This window comes from Callorhinus ursinus, unplaced genomic scaffold (assembly GCF_003265705.2).
Source record: "Callorhinus ursinus isolate GAN/ISIS: 27379988/994484 unplaced genomic scaffold, GSC_fseal_2.0 scaffold10, whole genome shotgun sequence".
NCBI lineage: Eukaryota > Metazoa > Chordata > Mammalia > Carnivora > Otariidae > Callorhinus > Callorhinus ursinus.
The window spans coordinates 8,751,477-8,773,377 of NW_027397072.1; the positions used below are offsets into that span (position 1 = coordinate 8,751,477).

The 21,901-nt window shown below is 34.5% G+C and overlaps 1 protein-coding gene across 1 annotated transcript in view; it reads right to left on the minus strand.

The window, feature by feature from the left end:
- The window catches only part of ROCK2 (Rho associated coiled-coil containing protein kinase 2), a 145,558-nt gene that overhangs the window by 39,772 nt on the left and 83,885 nt on the right, over nt 1–21,901 (minus strand). Inside the window, exons 5-7 of the mRNA XM_073897005.1 lie at nt 11,955–12,215; nt 3,691–3,835; nt 1,173–1,311 (exon numbers count right to left, since the gene is read on the minus strand). Of these exons, the coding sequence (XP_073753106.1) occupies nt 1,173–1,311; nt 3,691–3,835; nt 11,955–12,215 (545 nt within the window). The remainder of the gene's footprint in view (nt 1–1,172; nt 1,312–3,690; nt 3,836–11,954; nt 12,216–21,901) is intronic.

Consider the following 21,901-nt stretch of genomic DNA (forward strand, 5'->3'; position numbering starts at 1 on the left):
TCAAGCATACAGGATTTATTCTAAGTTTATCAGCATGGATTGTCTGTTAATCTGATAATTAATAAATCTTATAATTGATAAACATAATAAAATGATTAAGCTCTCTAATGAGAAAAAATAGCAGCAACTTTTCTTGCTTCAGATGGAAAAAAAATTCATGATATTCAGTTTGATGAGAATGAGGAAAGTAACTATCATCAATGGAAATATACACTGCTGTGACTATTCTGGGGGTCAATTTTGTAACACCAAATCAATTTTAAAGTATGTATCCTAGAATTCCACCTTTGAAACTTTATCCTACAGAATGTATGCAAGATAAAAATGTATGAGGACAGTCACTGTAGTACTGTTCGTAACAGCAACTGGCTAACAAACAATATGGTTTGCTGAGGAATCATAGCACTTTTGAGCTAGAAATGCCCTCAGTTATCAATCTGATCTGATCCCACTGTTTATGCATAAGTAAAATTTCCCCAAAAAGTAAAGTTATTTCCCTAAGATCATAATGCTGGTGAGTAAAGTTTGGACTATGGTGCATGCACTCCTCTATAAAGGTTGGTCCTTTGACAGGCTGACTCTTACCACAAATCTAAAAGAACTGCATAGAAAGGCCAAGGAAGAAACTCCAAAGAGTATTCTATCTTCCCTTTTTGAGACAGGTTTCACAGCGTTGTTCACCTACTTTGTTTTAAGAAACATAGAATTTCCAGGGCATACTTACTCTTTTCAAATGCAAATAAAAAAGGGCTGGGAAGGAGGTGCTCCCAAGTCAAATACAAATAGTTTTTGAGATTATAACCTGTCAAGTATCTGCACAAAACACTCTTCTCTCAAAAGTTGTACAGTAAGAGTCAGATGGCTTAATCACTTCAAAGGATAAAATGTGAATAATACAAGTCTTATTTCTCTCAAATGCATTATCTTACCAAGTTCTATTTTTTCTTTTTAGACATGAAGGTAAGGTTAGAGTTAGATTACAATGGGGTTGCACACACATAATGACGAGAGTAACCCAATACCAGGCCTAGCAGTAGGAAAAGGCTAACCTAGAATTAAAAGCAATTTGAACAAAGAGAATGAGCGATTTCATATGTAAATAAAAGCTATGCTTTCATTTCTACAAATTTAAAAGTTAAGGGCTCTCTACAAAGAAATTCAATGTATATTACCTATCTGTTAAGAAGGCACAAATGAGATTCTTCGCATGTTTAGAAATTTCTGCATCTTCAGGGAAACATAGTGAGTTTTTATGATCCATAATTTTGCTATACGTTCCTACAAGTGAATCTGCATAAAATGGAGTATCCCCTAAAATTCCAAGAAAGAAGACACTGAGTGTAACAGAGAATACAAATTAAACACTTTTCATCTATTATTTAAATATGTTAAGTTTAAATGAGTCACATGCATGGAAGAACAAGTGATCTATGTGTCTCAGTCGAAACACACCAGCACATACCAAGGACGTATTTAAATTTTAACCACACCAATGTACCATCAGCTCTTAAAAGCAAAATAAAATCAATGCTGACTCTAGAATTTGTTATTGTTTTTACAATGGGGAAGATTACTAAGTAGGGTCAGATCGATCAGAGTCCTCTAATGCTTGAGCTGGATCAGTCTTTTTTGAGATTACTCTCTAGAGCTGTGTTATGCAATACCGTAGCCACTAGCCACATTTAAGTTCAATTAAAATTTAAAGTTTAATTAAACTTAAAGCTAAACTAATTAAAATTAAATAAAATAAAAATTTCAGTTCCCTAGTCACACTACCCACATTTCAAGAGCTCAATGTGGCCAGTGCTCACCATACTGGATTGTGCAGACATAAACCATTTTCATCATGATAAACTGGACAGTGCAGCTCTAAGAGTTAGACCAGCCCTATTATTTCACATGCAATTTGCTTAAGATGACACATAGCTAGAATTGAAAATGGCAGAAATGGTCTCCCAATGCAGTGTTCTTGCAGACTAGTGGCTATGCTAAAGAGGCAATGGAGTGTAAAGACAGAAAAAGTTGAAGGCACCATTTTGGCCAGTACTCATCTAAAGCCACAAGAATTAAAGGCCCTGCCACTATGACTCAACTATAAGTCACCTTAGTACAAACCAGACTTTCCCAAATCAGACAATCCAAAATTTCAAAAGGGGGTATTCAGGTAGTTTTTGTTTGTTTTCAAAGAGGGCAAAGGGGTGCTTTGAACTCGAGATTTTTCTAGTGCCATTTTTAATGACAGTAGAGTCCTTTAAATGAAGTCCAGAGCTAACCAACCTAGGCAAGCACCAGAGTAAGCTCAGAATACTGTAAATCAATGTCATTCAAAGTCATTAAATTCAACTCATGGGTTGAAAACAGTAGCAGGTATTTAAATGGTCCCTTCAAAGGAGCTATATGACTTTCTCCAAATTGTTATTTTCCAAATCCCTAGGAGAGTCTAGGCAAATGATAGAATAATTCCACTTTAAAAAGATTACGAGATGCACCTAATGTATCATCAGATTGGGCCAGAGGTGGGGAGAATGGACAGCTACCTGGGAACATACCCTGCATGTAAAGAGATGCATTACAAAAACAAAGGCCCTAAACAACTTAGGTCATACTATGACATGAGTTTAAAGCATGGCAAGATCAATACTACATACACAAAATGGTCATCAAGAGAAGACAATTTATGCCACAAAAACATTCCATGACTATTATTTAAATTTGAGATTTGCCAAAATGTTCTGATTTTTTTAAGCAATAATCATAATAATTATACAGATTTTACAGATTTTCCACTAATTTTTTTAGGGTCATCCTCTAGAAAATAAATTCTCCAATTTCTAAAAATATATTTTCAACTTTAAAGTTGTTTCATATAATGTTATTAGCCTTATCCCACTTGCCTCAGAAAATAGATTTAGCTGTATCTGCCCTTATCCCCAAGCCAGATGATTTAGTCATTGGCTTCCATAGCCAGAAGATATTTTTGTGACCCCAGTACTTAGGAATGGGAAATCTTAAGAATGAAATCTATGACGTAAAGAAAAGTTTTGAAACACCTGAGCCTTTCAAATTTTGACTTGGTCAAAGTGAAAGAAATTATTAGATTTGCCTCTGAGTTTTCTGAGAATGAAATATTATAAAATATTTTTATCAATAATCAAATGGTCAATAACTATTTATGATTTATTTTACTAGAATTAAAACCATATGTAATACAAGTAATAAACAGAAGAAACATAGTTAACAAAAATAATTACATAATTATGTAAACAAACTAAAGAATACTTTTAGTTCTCTATTATTGGAACAAATATTAACAGACTTATACTTAAAATATTCACAACAAATACTACTGATCAAGAAAATCTTAAGATTTTCTTAAGATTACACGGCAGCTGTAAACTTGTTTCTTGTTCTAACATTTTCTTCACACAAAAAGGTCCACTGAAGGATTATTTCCCCGCAATATACTTTCGATTCCTTTTACATTCCACTAAATCACTGTGCCTGTACAATTCGGTTTTAATTTTCCAATTAATAATCTGTCATTATCTGATACAACTAATTCAAAGTTTTTAAAAATCCCACTTCTTCCATAGGACATAATTAATTTCCTTAGATTCTCAAATTCTTGACTTAAAACTAGTGTTATGAGATTGGTTTTTAAAAAAAAGACAAGTTAAAATATTTACTTACCCACCAGCATCTCAAAAAGGAAAACACCCACAGACCACCAATCACATTCTCGCCCATAGTAACCATCACCCCCTTGTGATTTGAGAACCTCAGGTGAAATATAATCAGGTGTTCCAACTGCTGTATCACAGTGCACCATGCCTGTCTGGCAAAGAGCAGAGATAAAGAAAAACAGTCGCATGTAAAAACATACACACATAAATGCAACTAATTCATTTATTACTATATATATCCATATATGTATGTATGTGTATATATATATGTATATATATATATACGTGTGTGTGTGTGTGTGTGTGTGTGTGTGTGTGTGTGTGTGTATAGTAGCTACAAATTGCTACCAACAGAACTTCATTGCTGATACAGCTTTGGGAGGACAGGAGATAAAAGTATTAGGAAATGCCTACAAGTGTCCAGATTACAGGAAATCAAGGATAACTTTTCAACTCTAAAACACAGGAGGCTCCATCAGTGGAAGAAGGAAAAAGTAGTAAACTCCACGGGAATCCCAAGCAAATCAACATCTTTTGTTTCTCTTTCTTACACTACTAAGTAGTTACAAGGGAAGTACAAAATGTGATCTTAAGGCAGTGACCTGGGGAAAAGAATGAGAGAGAAAGGAAACTTTGGTGTTTTCAAAAGAAACTGTAATAATTAAGATTATAAAGAGCCTAGTTTGGAGGCTGGATAAAGAAACAGTTCTTATTGTATTAAGAAAAAATGGAGGAAATCAAATGTTTAAATTAAAAGACCTTAACAATTTGAAAGCTACATATTTAGAAATATGGAGCTGTGGCATCAAGGTATTTGGCAAAATGATAAAAAACACCTTTATCTGTGTTTAGTTTCGGTGGGTAATAAGACAATCTCTATCTGATGTCTTTTGACAAGGACAAGAACCATTGTAAATACATGTATGCATGTGTGTTTTGTAGCATGTATGTGTGTGTGCTGTAAAATTAAGTCACCATAATAGTATAATGCTAAATAATATTCGTTGACCTCCAGCTCTGTGCAAACTTGCAAAGTCTATAGATTAATTTAAATGCCCTCCATTTCCTTTACCTGCCAGGTAAAGAGTATGTCATCCACATTCCTCATAAGTAAGCTAATATAAATTCCCAAAATACTAAGTATTATGAACACCTTGGAAAAAGGAAGTTCCATGTATTTTGTAAATATGATTTATGGAGACGTATTTAAGTGCAATAAAATATATGTTAATCATGGGAAATTAATTTCGAAAACAATCTTTTCATTCTTCAAATTAGCAACAATAACTCAATGATTTTACTTTCCTAAGTTTATAGCAAATAGAGAATAGAAGTCATTTTAGTTTGAATATAAATTAATAAGATAAAAGTTCTGAATATAATTGAGCAAATTACGAGGGCAATAATTTGTATGGATTAGTACTTAGGATAAAAGATGAAAAACAACAGTGCCTAACTTTAAAAGGCAGAGTATATTTTTATCATGGACTCTATACACTTCTGTTAGAGGAAACATTAAGAGACTTGTTAGAGTAAACAAAACTCATTTCACATGTATCCACAGAAATTAGACTTTAATAAAATGAATCCTGTGAGACTCAACAGCTAAAACTTAACTGGTCACACACCAAAAAAAATGCCATTAGAAGAAAAATTATTTAGCATTCAAGGTTTAGAGGGAGAGGAAAGGGTAAGATAAAAAAATAACTGGCATAAAGTTAGGCTGTAAAGGATGGGACAAGTTAGGCTTTAAGAGAGAGAAAGAGGTATCACAGTTTAGAAAGAAAAAAAAGCAAAAATAAAGGAACAAGAATGACTTATATAAAGCATAATCAGGAAATGCAGTGAAGGGGCATCTGGGTGGCTCAGTCAGTTAAAGCCTCTTACTCTTGATTTTGGCTCAGGTCATGGTCTCAGGTTCCTGAGATTGAGCCCTGTGTGGGTTCCACACACAGCACAGAGTCTGCCGGGGATCCTCTCTCTCTCTGCCCCTCCCCCTGCTCAAGTTCTCTCTCTAAATAAGTAAATAAAATCAAGAAAAAGAAAGAAAGAAAGAAAGAAAGAAAGAAAGAAAGAAAGAAAGAAAGAAAGAGAGAGAAAGAGAGAAAAAGAAAGAAAGAAAGAAAGAAAGAAAGAAAGAAAGAAAGAAAGAAAGAAAAAGGCAAGAAGAGAAAGAAAAGAAAAGAAAAGAAAAGAAAAGAAAAGAAAAGAAAAGAAAAGAAAAGAAAAAGAAAAGGCAGTAAAGTCCAAATCAGCTAAAAGTAGTTTCACAATGATGAAGGCGGGAGAGGTAAGATGGAGATCAATTTGAACAACCACTTGCAGAATAAATACTTTGGCAGGACTAAAGAATTTCTAGTAGGTAAACTATGTGAACAACACTCTGCTTTTGGGAAAATAAATATTTCAACCACAATTTTTGACTAGCATACTGGAGGTTAAAATCTTTTTAAATAAACATTTGGAAAAGACATTTTAAAACTGTCTCATGGAGAAGTTCTCAAATTGCCTGAATACATAATCTACATTTATGACAAGTCTCTTCTCCTATTCTAAAGAAATACAGAAAGAATAAACCAGAAACTAAAAAGATCTGATTTGCCCACGGTGGGTGTGGGTGGGAAAAGGGTGGAAAGAAGGGAGCATGGGAATGGGGCAGTAGGAGGAAAGGATCCTTCTGAGTGTACAGTTGGTACCGTTTTAACTCTTAAAGCCAGAGGAATGCTCCACACATCACAAAGACTGTAAATAAGCAATTAAAATTAACCAGGATGTGGTGGAGTGGGGGAGGATACTCCAAATGGAATACAAACAGTAAGAAATGAACCTGTTTTATAAATTAATAACATAACCACACCAAATGGGGTAGGGATGAAAAAAATTAACCTAAATAACTTTGGAAAACAGTATCTGTAACAGATACTATAAGGCTAACCTCAAAAGGAACTGCACAAAAATAATACAGTCTAATTTAATTAGTAAATCTGTTGTTTGTCACAGAGGTAGGAATTAGTAATTTTGAAATAATTTTATGTGTCTCCCAGAGTTGAACAAGTAAATATACTGTAGATAATGAGAGCCAGGTTTCTTTCTTTCTTTCTTTCTTTTTCTAAGATTTTATTTATTTACCAGACAGAGAGAGAGCAAAAGCAGGAGCAGTGGCAGGGGGAGAGGGAGAAACAGGCTCCCCGCTGAGCAGGGAGCCCTATGTAGAGCTAGATCCCAGGACTCGCGATCATGACCTGAGCCAAAGGCAGATCCTTAACTGACTGAGCCACCCAGGTGCCCCAAAAGAGCCAGGTTTCTCAGTGACTGAAGTAGAAATTATAAAAAAGAAAGGAAGAAGACTACAATGAGCCCTGTGGTATAGGAAAAGAATCAGAAGTATCAGTATGAACTCATGATTTTTAGTAGCCTAGATATACGGATAGCTAAGTACAGAATTAAATATGAACATGTGTGTGCATATGGATTGGCACATATAGTATATTCAGTCTACATGTGTCTGCTGACAAGGCCTAGAAATAATGGCACTCGAGGAGGAATAAGCATACCTAGTGCCCAAATACTGATTTCTAAATACCATTCTTAAATAAAAGAAATCTGAGCTTTCTGGAAAAGTGGCTGATTCCAGAGCTGGGACAGAGAAAATACAAGTCTTCAATGACTTACAGTGCCAAAAAATAAGAAAATGCTCCAAAAGGGGGGCATGGCTAAGACATAGGAGTCAACCTAAGAAGCCAAATAAGAAAATTTTGAACTGAGTTTCAAGGTATGAGTAGGAATCTGCCAAGTAAACTGTATGCAACATCATATATGAAGGCCAGGAATCATGAAATCATTGATTTCATGGCATAAAAACAACTATATGTAATTTAAGACCAGTGAACTATACGGCATAAAAGGTCAAGTGACAGAGAATGAGGGTGAAACGTGGAAGGGATATCATAAGAAGCTTCATACAGCTAACGAGTTTGAACTTTACTCAGTAGATGACAGGAATCTACAGAACGGTTTTAAGTAGGAGAGCAACATAAACAGGTATGCATTTTCAAAAGCTTCCTCATGAGTACTTTAAATGGGTAAGATTACATGTTTATTTGCTAAAATATAGCTTGTGTTTTATAATGGACAAAATATCATAATTGGAGAGATTTACTGAAAACACAAAACTGGTCAGTCATAAATCCTCAGTTGGCCAAAGAAATTATTCTAAATGCTTCCTGTGAAAGTGGAAAAAAATTGTAAATGGAATTCTTAATTATCAGAAAAGCATTAAGAGCCTCAGCTTGACTGCTACAAAGGCAGGAGCCTACTTGGTCCATTTTAATGATGAAAAATGAGTACTTGCAGCAGGGGCTCCTTTCTCAAACAGGCATATCCCTCACCTTATAAAATTCTCGGCTAGTGCAAAGTCTTGCTTCTTCTTTGTTCTATCTAAAAAACAGCCCAAGTGGTTTAGAAGCCCATGTCCATTTGCACTGTGCAGTGCCCAAGGCACAAAAGGCTGCCTGTTATTCTAGTTATCTCCTGGGGGTACCAATTATTAACTTTTATTAGGGCTCTGGTTACAAAGTTGCATAGCTTTTGAATGGTCTGTCCCTACTACTCCCATAAACCTATTCACTTCTAGGTATAATTTTGCAGAAAATAGGGTTTTTTCAGAAACACGAATAGAAATACCTCCATTTTAAAAACGGATGTCACTTGTAGAAGGGTTAAGAACATTAACAATTTACTGATTAGCTTTTAAAGAAGTATAGCCTCATTTAATCAAATAGTACACACTAGAATATTAAGGGATATAATTTTATATTATTTTCAGGTAACCTAAAACACTAACATAAAATGTGCCATAAAGATGGTAAAGGTGGCTATGAAATGCATAATGACAAGCGAAGAGGGAACTCCATTTACCTAACTAAACAAGCAATTTTAAATAGCAGTACTTCTCGGCTATCAACTGAGACACATCTAGACGTAAATATACTACACTGAGACATTCACTCACATCTACATATTTTTTTCAGAGGGAAAAAGAGTAACAGTATCCAGGAAACTGTGTAAACCACAATTTATTAATGAGAGAACTTACTAACATATGCCAATACTCTTAATTGCAATAGTAACCAATTATTTTAGTCTTTGTAGGTTCTAATATTTAGTTGTATTTTATTTTTGCATTTATCCATGGCCAGAGGAGCTAAAAAATAATTTGAGAATCTCTGTCTATATTGTAGATAAAGGGTTGGCAAAATTTTCTGTAAAAGGCCAGTAAATATTTTAGGATTTGTGGGCACACAGGATCTCTACCTCATATCTTTTTTTGTTTTTTAACCATCTTTTAAAAACAGACAAACCATCTTTAGTAAAGGAGCTGTACAAAACCAAACCACAGGCCAGATCTGGCCTTGTACTCCAGTTTGCCAATCCCTTCTATAGACGTGCAGATGAATGAGAACAAAACTAGGAACAATTCTAACGGCCTTGAGACCATGATAATCAAAGAGAGGCCAATAAAGTGATGAACCTGAAACTTGCAATAACACTTATTCATATTAACAGCTAAATAACAAAATTATAAATTCTATGTACGACAGCTTTTAATAAAAAACTCCTTTATTCTTCAACATATATAGTTGTTCTCATCATTAGTATTACTTGAGGAATGGAGTTCTGGGATACAACAAACATTTTTAAACTTCAGTATTTAAAAAATATATATTTCACTACATCAAAATTAAGAATTCCTGTTCAAACAGACACAAATGCGTAGCTGACTAGAAGATGATATGAGCAATATCAGTGGAATCACTACTGAGATTATATAAGGAATTCCTGAACATCAACAAGAAGTTGATTTTAAAAAGGTTAAAAGATACACAAGTAATTCATGAGATAAATGACTGACAATTTTATGAAGAAAAGTTTGACATCATTAGTTATAAAATAAATACAATTTTTAAAACTTACTACCTTACACCAATGGAATTGGTAAGATTTAGAGAGTGAGTAATAGGAAGGGTGAGTAAGAACACAGAGAGACATGATCTCTAATGCACCACTAGTAAGAGGTTATAACATTTATAGCCATTCTGGAGGTCAGGGAATACTTTATATATGTATGCTCTGAGTCAGTAGTCCCACTTCTTCTAAGTGTGTATATAGAGGAAACCCTAGTCAAAATACACATGGGACATGTCTGAAGATGTCCAACATCAGTGTTTAGGTTCAACATAGTCCTCTTAGTAGCAGGGAGCTGATGTGGCCTAGGAATCCAACACAAGTGGGGATAAGTAAAATTAATAGACAGATACTATGGAACGCTAAGAAGGAATGAGCTAATTTACATATATCAGAATAGATATAAAACAAGATTGAGTGAAAAAAAGTAAAAAAAAAAAAAAATGACATCCATACCATTATACTACTTATACACATGTACACTATATTAACAGTCTGCAAGAGCTTATAGTAAACACATGACAGTGGCTGTTTATTAGGGACAGAGAGAATAAGACTAAAATGGAAAGGGGGAAAACATCATAAAATAAAAACCAGATGAAGCCTTTCTGTTGACTCCTAATGACAACAGGTGATGAACCAAAGAGTATAATTAGCTCAGCTATATGTACCTGAATTAAAAAATAGTAAATAAAATTATATAAGCCACATTTTATTTTGCCTTTTAAAGAGACAATGTAAGAGATTTAAACTGCTAAATTTAGTACTGACTTACATGCTCATATTCTATAAAAACCATATTCTGTCCTGTCCCCCACACTCTATACCCTTTTTTCCTTAACCATCATTTCCTACCCTAAAAATATGTGGTGTGACTTATATCTCTATACCCTCCCAAAAGTTTTGGTTTAATTAAAATCAGAATACACCCATGGAAGCACAGCACATAAACATCACTCATTATGTAGAACAGACATAAAAAAGTTTAGCATTCTATCAGAAAATTATCTTATACTTTATTTTCCTTAAAGATAATTTTTACTATTAACCATTTCACACTGTATTATGATAAACACCACAAGAGGGAGCTTTGGGACAAATGTTCCATCTACTAAACACTGATGTATGCAAAAGATGGACACAATGATATACATATCTATGAATAAGACCAAAGAAGAAAGGAATGTTAAGTTTTAGTTGAGTAGACAGGGCACACAAACCTAGATACATGAAAATGGCCTATGAAATACAGCACAAATTCTAAATAAATAAGAACATTAGAAGACTGATCAGTCAGATTAGGATTATCAGGAAGAACTTTGTAAATGAGATAAAATCTGAGCTGAGCTTGGAAGAATAAAGAATGCTGATGAAGGTAGTATGATCTATAAAGGTGAATGTCACATAGGTGTAATGAATAAGAAGCAAGGAGAAAAGAAAATCAGCTTAATTAAAAATAAACATCTTGATAAGATATTTTTGTTAAGAAATACGATTAGCTACATAAGCATACTGGAAGGTTATAAAAACTATACAAAAGATAGTATCTAGTTTGTTGTCAACACACACTAACATTAAAGAGTCTGATACATATAAATCACCCCCTAGATCCAAAAGAGAAATACAAACAAACAAAAAACAAAAACAACAAAAAAAACCATGGTTCCTTCCCATTAGGAACTACTGCCAGGAATTATATATATACTTAAAGAGAAAAAGAGAAGAGATATGAATTTTGCAACAAAAATAAATCAACATCATAATTAGCTATGAGGTTAAAACTACTGAATCTATTAATTATAATGTGAATTGTTCAACAGGTAAAGTACACAATAGATGATATTCCTAAATTTATTCAATATGATTGGTGCAGACAGGGTTGGTAGGAGACAGTAACATAAACTTCTTACCTTAGCTTTTTTCTTTTTAAAGGAAAAATACAGAAATAATAATGGTGATGGAAATAATACCCATGTACCTTAATTTATATTTTGTGTCCTATTCTTCACCTGGATCATTTTGCACATGAACTACTTTTAATTGCTAGCAATTGCTTGTCACCATTCTACAGGGAGATACCTAGGTTATCTGTATTCTTCTCTTGTATTTACCAAATCTAGTACTATATAGGAAATAAAGCACTCTGTAGCTAGATGAATGATCAGTATTAAAAAAAAGTTTTATTTTAAGTCACTACATAGCAAAACTAAACTTATCTTTGTTTAAAACTATAAAGTCAAGATTTGAAGTTTCTTTCATTTTTTTTTTAAAAACTAGCATTTTTTTTTTTACTTGCTTATTACTTACTTCATCCATCTTCATACATGTGCCAAAATCTGCCAACTTTAGATGTCCATGTTTATCCAAGAGCATGTTGTCAGGCTTTACATCTCTGTGAATTAAGCCCATGGAGTGTATGGCATCCAGAGCAAGAACAACTTCAGCAGTATAAAATTTGGCCCATTTTTCAGGTACATCATAGTTACTCATAAGGTTTACAAGATCTCCACCAGGCATGTACTCCATTACCATGTACAGATACTTATCATCTTGAAAAGCACAAAAGAGCTGTAAAACAAAATGAGAAAGGAAAAAAAAAATTTAAGGAAAAAAAAAAACCCAAAGCTTAAATGGAACAAAACCCAAAACAATTATTACTACTGAAAAAGACAAATAATTTTACAACCAAAAGAGCTGAATTTTATGAAACCTTTTTGATTTTATATTTGGACATCCCTAATGGAAAAACAGGTATCAGACAAAGCTTTTTATATAGTTAACTTCCTCATGCTGAAAAATATACATAAATGAATCATTTTCCCTCTTAGAGAATATGAGAATCTATTTAAATAGAGATATTTTGAAAGAGAAACAGAAGGAGGGACGTAAACGGTGAAAGAATGACAGAAGAATTCATAATTTAAAAAAACAGCTTTCTGAAAACAAAATAAGCTACTGCACATAATTCACAAAAAAGAAAGCTGAGGGGGTAAGAGCAGTTGCGAAAAACCTCAAAGATACCACATTCAATAGATACGAGAAGAGGGAGTAAGCACCACGAGTGGAAAAGAGTGTGCTGCGGGTAGCCACACTTCGAACAGGGCCTTCTCCTCTCTCCTGTTCCCCATCATCTTGCTCATAAGCAGCTAGTGGCGCGCAGACTAGAGCAGCGGCACTGGGACCAGAGAAATCACACCAAGCGAGGTTGCTAATGACTCCCCAGAGGCATGGGAACCACAAATTCAGAAGAAAAGTTATTTGTACAGTCCACCCAACATGTCCCAACCCACCCCCCAGAAGCAAGCAATGCAAACAGAAAAGGTTTCCACAAACAAACAGGGAAAACATAGAACAAAACCAAGAACTCAGACTCAAAATAAATAAAAAGAATTCCTACAAATCAATTCTTTTAAACCAACAGACAACCTAATAGGAAAATGAAGAAGAATTAAAGCAGGCATTTCACAAAGGAAGATATTCAAAGATGAAAAGGTATGAAATCTCATTAGAGAAAGATGAATTTAAACCTCTGTGAGACACCACTTTGCATGCACAAAAATGACCAAAAATGACCAAAAGTTTTAAAACTGATAATACCAAGTGCTGGCAGGGACAAAGGAAACTTACAAACTAAACTTCTATAACCACACTGAAAAACAAGCTGTCACCACCTACTGAGATTGATTATAAGTACCCAAAAATGCTACTCCTAGGAATAAACCCAACAGAATAAAAAACATTTACACTACTTGTAACAAATAAAATTTTGAAATATACCAACAAATTGTGGTATATACATGCAACGGAATAAAACACAGCAATGAAACTAATAAACTGTAGCAATGTAGGTAACTCATGCCAACATAATGTTGAACAAAAAAGCTAGATACAAAAGAAGAGATACTGAATCAGTGACATCACTTATATAAAATTCAATAAACAGGAAAGCTATAGTTCTGAGTGCTTGTTTAGGTGGTACACTAGAAAGAAAAACAAGAAAATGATTACTAATAAAGTCAGAGGAGTGGTTATTTTGGGAGGAACACATGGAGGCAGTGATTGGGAAAGAGCACAAGAGAACTTCTGGAATCTGGCAATGTTTATTTTCTGACCTGGGAAGTAAATACATGGGTGTTTACTTTGTAATAAATCTTTCTGCTGCTTGTTTTATGTATTTCTCTGTGTATATCACAAATAAAATCATTTTTTTAAAAAAAACATGATAAAATTAAAGCAGAACTCAACAGGAAATTTATAACTACAAACGCATTTGTAGGTATCTCTCCTTAACCTTTCACTACCCAATATTCAAACAGATATCTGCATTGGAAAATAAAGACTGACAATAAAAATTAGGTAGATAAAGAAACTCAGATAAAGAAACTAGAAAAGAAAAATATAAACCCAAAGAAAACAGGAGATAGGGAATTTTTTTAAAAGCAGAAAATAATTAAAAAGAAAAGCAAAAAAAAGTATTTTTTAAATAAAACAAAAAAATGTTAACTAAAAAATTTACATATACTCCATTCAATAGAAAAGTCAAAGAGAAGACAGATATGGTCGCAGAAAATAGAAACTGACTCAAGAGAGAAAAACCTGAATTAGTCAAAAATCACATGAGAAAATAAGAGGTTGACAGAAGATCTAATTGGGAAGGACGAATGGAGGGATTGAGCACAGAAAAAACATATACGAGTTTTAGGACAGCAGCTATCTCTCAGAAGGAAAAAAGGGAGAAAAGACTGGGTAGGAGAACAAAAAGTATTTCAAGAATTCTTGCAATGTTTTCAAAATTAAAAGCTTAAAATTAACGATGGAAAAATGTTAAAATTTGCTAAATGTATGTAAGGTTGAAACCAAAGAACGTTTCCAGATGGCTTATTTATTAGGCAAGCAAGAAAAGCCATTCACCAATGGTGAATTAATTAAGTTGTGTTTGATTGCATCAGCTGAAGAAACGTGTCTAGAGAAAATCAACGCAAGACTCTCAGTCTTTCAACGACAGCTGCTCAAAGAGTTGAGGACACCGGTGGCAGTATCAGTAGTCAATTTAAAAACAAGGCAAATGATTTCGAGTGGTTTTCCTCGGCTCTTAATGAGTCAACAGATGTTACTGGTATGCAGTCATTACCAGTTACTGGAGGAGTAAGTGCCAAGTTTGATGTGAGTAAAAAATAAGCCTCTATAGTCTGCATAGATGAACTCAGGCAAAAATATTTTCAAAGAAGTTGAGAAAACACTAATTCAGTACAACCTGAAGTAGAATCTGGTAAGGTGTTTTAACAAAACATGGGGGTAAAAATACATGTGGAACAGAAGAAGGCTTCATTGGACAAATTTACAAAGCTTGTGAAAATGTGTGATATTTAAAATCTATAGTTATTCTCTGTAATACTGATCAGTAAGTACTCAGAGGAAAATACATTTGAATCCCTCATAATAATAAATATATGAGTAGTATTAATGGATGTTATTTGCTCTTGTGGACTTAACCATCATCATCTGTTCTGTGAATTTTTGTCAGAAATAGATGCTGAACATCCTCACGCTACCATACAGCAGTTCAATGGCTTAGCACTGGTAAAGTTTTATTGCAATTACTTGAGCTGAGAGTTGAGACTGAAATGTGTCTGATCAAGACCACCCTCAACTACTATTATGGAACACTGAATAGCTTTCTAAATTAGCTTTAGCCGCAGACTTGGTAACGTTTCTTAATTAATACAACCTAAAATGACGAGGTAAAATAGTGCTTTTTAAAAAGATTTTATTTATTTATTTTAGAGAGAGAGTACACACAAGAGAGAGCATGCACAGGGGAAGAGAGAGAGGGAGAAAGAAGCCCAAGTAGACTCCCTACAGAGCTTGGAGCCAGAGGTGGGGCTCGATCCCACCATCCTGAGATCATGACCCCAGCCAAAATCTAGAGTCAGATGCTTAACCAAATGAGCCACCAAGGTGCCCCACAAAACTTAAGCTTTTAATAACAACTAACATCAAGCTACTTTTTATGCTTCCCACGCTATTAAAATCAAAACAAGAAGTGAGATCTCCACTCCTACACAAATTGGCAATGGATGTATTTTCTGAGCTCAAATGACAGTCTCACAGTTCCAACAGCGTTTTTTTGACATGAATGTAAATGCAAAGCAAATATCCATGTTTCAAAATCCATTTAAACTCTTCAACTGAGGGCCACCTGGGTGGCTCAGTAGGTTAAGTGTCTGCCTTTGGCTCAGGTCATGATCCCAGGGTCCTGGGATCGAGCCCCACATCGGGCTCCCTGCTCAGTGGAAAGCCTGCTTCTCTTTCTCCCTCCACTGCTACCCTTGCTTGTGCTCTCTCTCTCAAATAAATAAAATCATTTAAATGAATAAACAAACTCTGCAACTGAGAAGCTTCTGCCTAACCTTCAGTTGGAAGTGACCAACCTGCAATGTAATGACTTTTCTAAAAGGTAAATATCGAGACAAGAATTTAACAGGATTCTATATACGTCTTCCAAGTGATAAATATGCTTAATCAGAATCATATGCTCAAGGTCAGCATCAACAGTTATAGATAAAGTACTGGTATATACCCTGGGTACATGATGAAAATGGCACTTTCCCTCTATAGTCTTTCTCTAAAAACTCATAACCCTAGTCTAAATAATGAGAAAAACATCAGACAAATTCTAATAGAAAACTATACACATCCTAAATATAACTGACAAGTAATTCTAAAAGCTGTAAAGGTCATTAAAAACATGAAAAAGTCTGAGAAACTGCCACAGCCAAGAGGAGCCAAAGAAGATAGGATAACTAAATGCAACATACTATCCTGAATGGGATCCTAGAACAGAAAAAAGAGCATTAGGTAAAAACAAGGAAAATATGAATAAATTATAGACTTCAGTTAATATAATGTATCAATATTGGTTCATTCATTATAACAAATGTACCTTACTAAAGTACGATGTTAATAGAGGAAGACTGTCCGGGGTTGGGGCTCTCCACTATCTGCTCAATTTTTATATAAATGTAAAACTGTTTATTTTTTTTAATTTTATTTATTTATTTGACAGAGAGAGACACAGCAAGAGAGGGAACACAAGCAGGGGGAGTAGGAGAAGCAGGCTGCCCGCGGAGCAGGGAGCCTGATGCGGGGCTCGATCACAGGACCCTGGGATCATGACCTGAGCCGAAGGCAGATGCTTAACAACTGAGCCACCCAGGCACCCCAAATGTAAAACTGTTTAAAAATTAAGTCTATTAATAAAAAATAAATCATATGCCGGTGGGTAACAGTATTTGGCAGTACCTAACCTATGTGAAAAGACATTTTCTAATAAGATGAATGTGTAAAAAAACCTTATTACACATTAACATTAACAGAACATCTACAATTTTGATAGGAAACACTGATTGTGAACCCCAATTAAAAGTGCTATTGCCCCCAGAAAATAAGTTAATTATTCTCCTTAATAGACTTGTATTTTTTTAAGTTGTACTTATTATCACATTTTAAATTTCATCAATAAAAAATTTATAGAAATTTGTTTTCTTGTTATATAAGTTATCAACATTCTATCTACCTCTTGGGCCACAAAACCTAAAGTAGGTACTATCTGCCTCTTTACAAAAAAGTCTGCCAATTTCTGGTGTGACTGAAGTAAGACTGGCCATGGTTGGTAATTATTGAAGCTGACAGAACAGTACATGGGGATTCAATATACCTTCTTTCTACTTTGGGATGTTTAGAATTTATCATAATAAATATTAGTGGTAAAAAACTTCTCATCAAATATATTGAAAAATTTTTCTTGAAAGATATGCAAGCAAGTTCAATCCAGCCTCACGGAATGAATATTTTCTATATTATATAAACTGTACCAAAGCTCAGAAAAAAGTGGTGAGCTTCCCAACTATGTTTATTAGGGTAGTCTCACCAGAATGAAAACAAACCAAAAAAGCCCATTAAAAAAAACTGAATTAAATCAAAGGTCAAATGTCACTTATGCAAACAGATGGACAATTACCTAAAATATTAGTAAATCAAATTCAGTACTTTATAGAGAATATAAATTTATAGCAAATAGTATTTACCTTTTATCTTATACTACCTTGAAACTTATTTTTTTTAGTGTACTATAATAACAGATTAAACAAGAAAACCATCTTAAAAGCAGCTGAAGAACACATAATACTTCAACATTATTCCTGATTAAAAAAATACTTGGTAAGCTAAACAAAGATGGACAGGCCTCTCTGCCTTAATCAGAAAGCTTCAGCAAACATCAGGTTTAATCGTTAAATACTAGAGGACTACCCAATGAAGTTTAACATAATAAAAAAGATAAGGATAAAAAACTTCTACTAACTCAACACTGTACTGAAAGACTGAACCAATGCTGTTTTTTTGCATCTTGTAATATCTATATATTTAAAAACTAGTTTTCTTATGCATAAATTTCTTCTGAACATATTTGATGGGAAAAAGTAACATGGCTTTACTGAAAATCAAGTTCTATACACAGAGATATACTATATTGTTATGGGAGGGCTTAATATTTCAAAATAATCAAAACAACCCAAGATATCTACCAATTTAAAGCAATGCAAGAAAAAATTTTAACTGTATTTTTTAACAGAACGAAAGGCTAATTCTAACTTCACAGAAAAAAATGTTAAGAATTGCCACAAAAATATTATAAAAGGAGAACAATGAGAAGACTTGCCCTACCAAATACATGAAAAACTACAGAGATTAAAACAACGGGGGTGATTTTAGTGCAGGAGAAATAACAAATTAAATAGAACAGAGTCAAAAGAAATTCACGTGTATATGGTAATTTAGTCTATGATATAAAGGACATTTCATTTACTTCATGGGAAAAAGACAGGCTTTTCTACAAACGGCACTGGGAAAAGTGGCTGCCCATTTGGGATAAACAAATCTGACTTCATATAAAAAAATAAATTCCTGGTGACTCAGAAATAGACTCCTGCCCCTCCCAAAATTAAAATATAAAAAAGTTAAAAAGTTAAAGTATAAGAGAATATTGTCATAATATTGGGCTGGGGAAGGTATTCCCCAGCAAGAATCAAAATATAGAATACACAGATTTGACTACATCTACTTTTAAAAATTCAGTAATCAACAGAGAAGTAACAGTCCAAGAGAATGTATTTCCAACATATGTATGTTAATATACAGGGTCTATCAGCATGCTAATAAATCAATTTTAAAAAAGCAAAATGACATAGTACTATGTCAGACCTAGAGTTCAGAATCATGACTTTAAAGATACTAGCTGGGCTTGAAAAAACTGTGGAAGTTATTAGAGAAACCCCTTCTGGAGAAATAAAAGAACTAAAATCTAACCAAGTCGAAATCAAAAAGGCTATTAATGAGGTGCAATAAAAAATGGGGGCACTAACTGCTAGGATAAATGAGGCAGAAGAAAGAATCAGCGATATAGAAGACCAAATGATGGAAAATAAAGAGGCTGAGAAAAAGAGAGAGAAACAACTAAGGATCACGAGGGCAGAATTCGAGAGATAAGTGATACGATAAGACGAAACAACATTAGAATAATTGGGATCCCAGAAGAAGAAGAAAGAGAGAGAGGGGCAGAAGGTATATTGGGGCAAATAATAGCAGAGAACTTGCCTAATGTGGGGAAGGAAACAGGCATCAAAATCCAGGAGGCACAGAGAACCCCTCTCAAAATCAATAAAAATAGGTCAACACCCCGACATCTAATAGTAAAACTTACGAGTCTCAGAGACAAAGAGAAAATCCTGAAAGCAGCTCGGGAGAAGAGATATGTAATCTACAATGGTAGAAACATTAGACTGGCAACAGACCTAGCCACAGAGACCTGGCAGGCCAGAAAGGACTGGCATGATATCTTCAGAGCACTAAATAGAAAAATATGCAGCCAAGAATACTATATCCAGCTAGGCTATCATTGAAAACAGAAGGAGAGATAAAAAGCTTCCAGGACAAACAAAAACTAAAGGAATTTGCAAACACAAAACCAGCCCTACAAGAAATATTGAAAGAGGTCCTCTAAGCAAAAAGAGAGCCTAAAAGCAGCATAGATCAGAAAGGAACAGAGACAATATACAGTAACAGTCACCTTACAGGCAATACAATGGCACTAAATTCATACCTTTCAATAGTTACCCTGAATGTAAATGGGCTCAATACCCCAATCAAAAGACATAGGCTATCGGATTGGATTAAAAAACAAGACACAGCAATATGCTGTCTGCAAGAGACTCATTTTAGACCCAAAGACACCCCCAGATTGAAAGTGAGGGGGTGGAAAACCATTTACCATGTTAATGGACACCAAAAGAAAGCTGGGGTGGCAATCCTTATATCAGACAAATTAGATTTTAAAACAAAGACTGTAATAAGAGATGAAGAAGAACACTATATCCTACTTAAAGGGTCTATCCAACAAGAAGATCTAACAATTGTAAATATCTATGCCCCTAACATGGGAGCAGCCAATTATATAAGGCAATTAATAACAAAAGCGAAGAAACACATTGACAACAATACAATAATAGTGGGGGACTTTAACACCCCCCCTAACTGAAATGGACAGATCATCTAAGCAAAAGATCAACAAGGAAATAAAGACTTTAAATGAAACACTGGACCAAATGGACTTCACAGACATATTCAGAACATTTCATCCCAAAGCAACGGAATACACATTCTTCTCGAGTGCCCATGGAACATTCTCCAGAACTGATCACATCCTAGGTCACAATCAGGTCTCAACCGGTACCAAAAGATTGGGATTATTCCCTGCATATTTTCAGACCACAATGCTTTGAAACTACAACTCAATCACAAGAGAAAAGTCGGAAAGAACTCAAATACATGGAGGCTCAAGAGCATCCTACTAAAGAATGAATGGGTCAACCAGGAAATTAAAGAAGAATTAAAAAAATTCATGGAAACCAATGAAAATGAAAACACAACTGTCCAAAATCTTTGGGATACAGCAAAGGCAGTCCTGAGAGGAAAGTATATACCAATACAAGCCTTTCTCAAGAAACAAGAAAGGTCTCAAATACACAACCTAACCCTACACCTAAAGGAGCTGGAGGAAGAACAGCAAATAAAGCCTAAACCCAGCAGGAGAAGAGAAATAATAAATATCAGAGCAGAAATCAATGAACTAGAAACCAAAAGAACAGTAGAACAGATCACTGAAACTAGAAGCTGGTTCTTTGAAAGAATTAACAAGATTGATAAACCCCCGGCCAGACTTATCAAAAAGAAAAGAGAAATGACCCAAATCAACAAAATCATGAATGAAAGAGGAGAGATCACAACCAACACCAAAGAAATACAAACAATTATAAGAACATATTATGAGCAACTCTATGCCAGCAAATTAGATAACCTGGAAGAAATGGGTGCATTCCTAGAGATGTATCAACTACCAAAATTGAACCAGGAAGAAATAGAAAACCTGAACAGACCTATAACCACTAAGGAAATTGAAGCAGTCATCAAAAATCTCCCAAGAAACAAAAGCCCAGGGCCAGATGGCTTCCCAGGGGAATTCTATCAGACATTTAAAGAAGAATTAATACCTATTCTCCTGAAACTGTTCCAAAAAATAGAAATGGAAGGAAAACTTCCAAACTCATTTTATGAGGCCACCACTACCTTGATCCCAAAACCAGACAAAGACCCCAGGAAAAGGAGAATTACAGACCAATATCCTTGATGAACATGGATGCAAAAATTCTCACCAAAATACTAGCCAATAGGATCCAACATACATTAAAAGGATTATTCACCATGACCAAGTGGGATTTATCCCTGGGCTACAAGGCTGGTTCAACATCCGCAAATCAATCAATGTGATACAATACATTAACAAAAGAAAGAACAAGAATCATAGGATCCTCTCAATAGATGCAGAAAAAGCATTTGACAAAGTACAGCATCCTTTCTTGATCAAAACTCTTCAGAGTATAGGGATAGAGGGTACATACCTCAATATCATAAAAGCCATCTATGAAAAACCTACAGCCAATATCATTCTCAATGGGGAAAAGCTGAGAGCTTTTCCCCTAAGGTCAGCAACGCGGCAGGGATGTCCACTCTCACCGCTGCTATTCAACATAGTATTAGAAGTCCTAGCCACAGCATTCAGACAACAAAAAGAAATCAAAGGCATCCAAATCGGCAAAGAGGAAGTCAAACTCTCACTCTTTGCAGATGATATGATACTG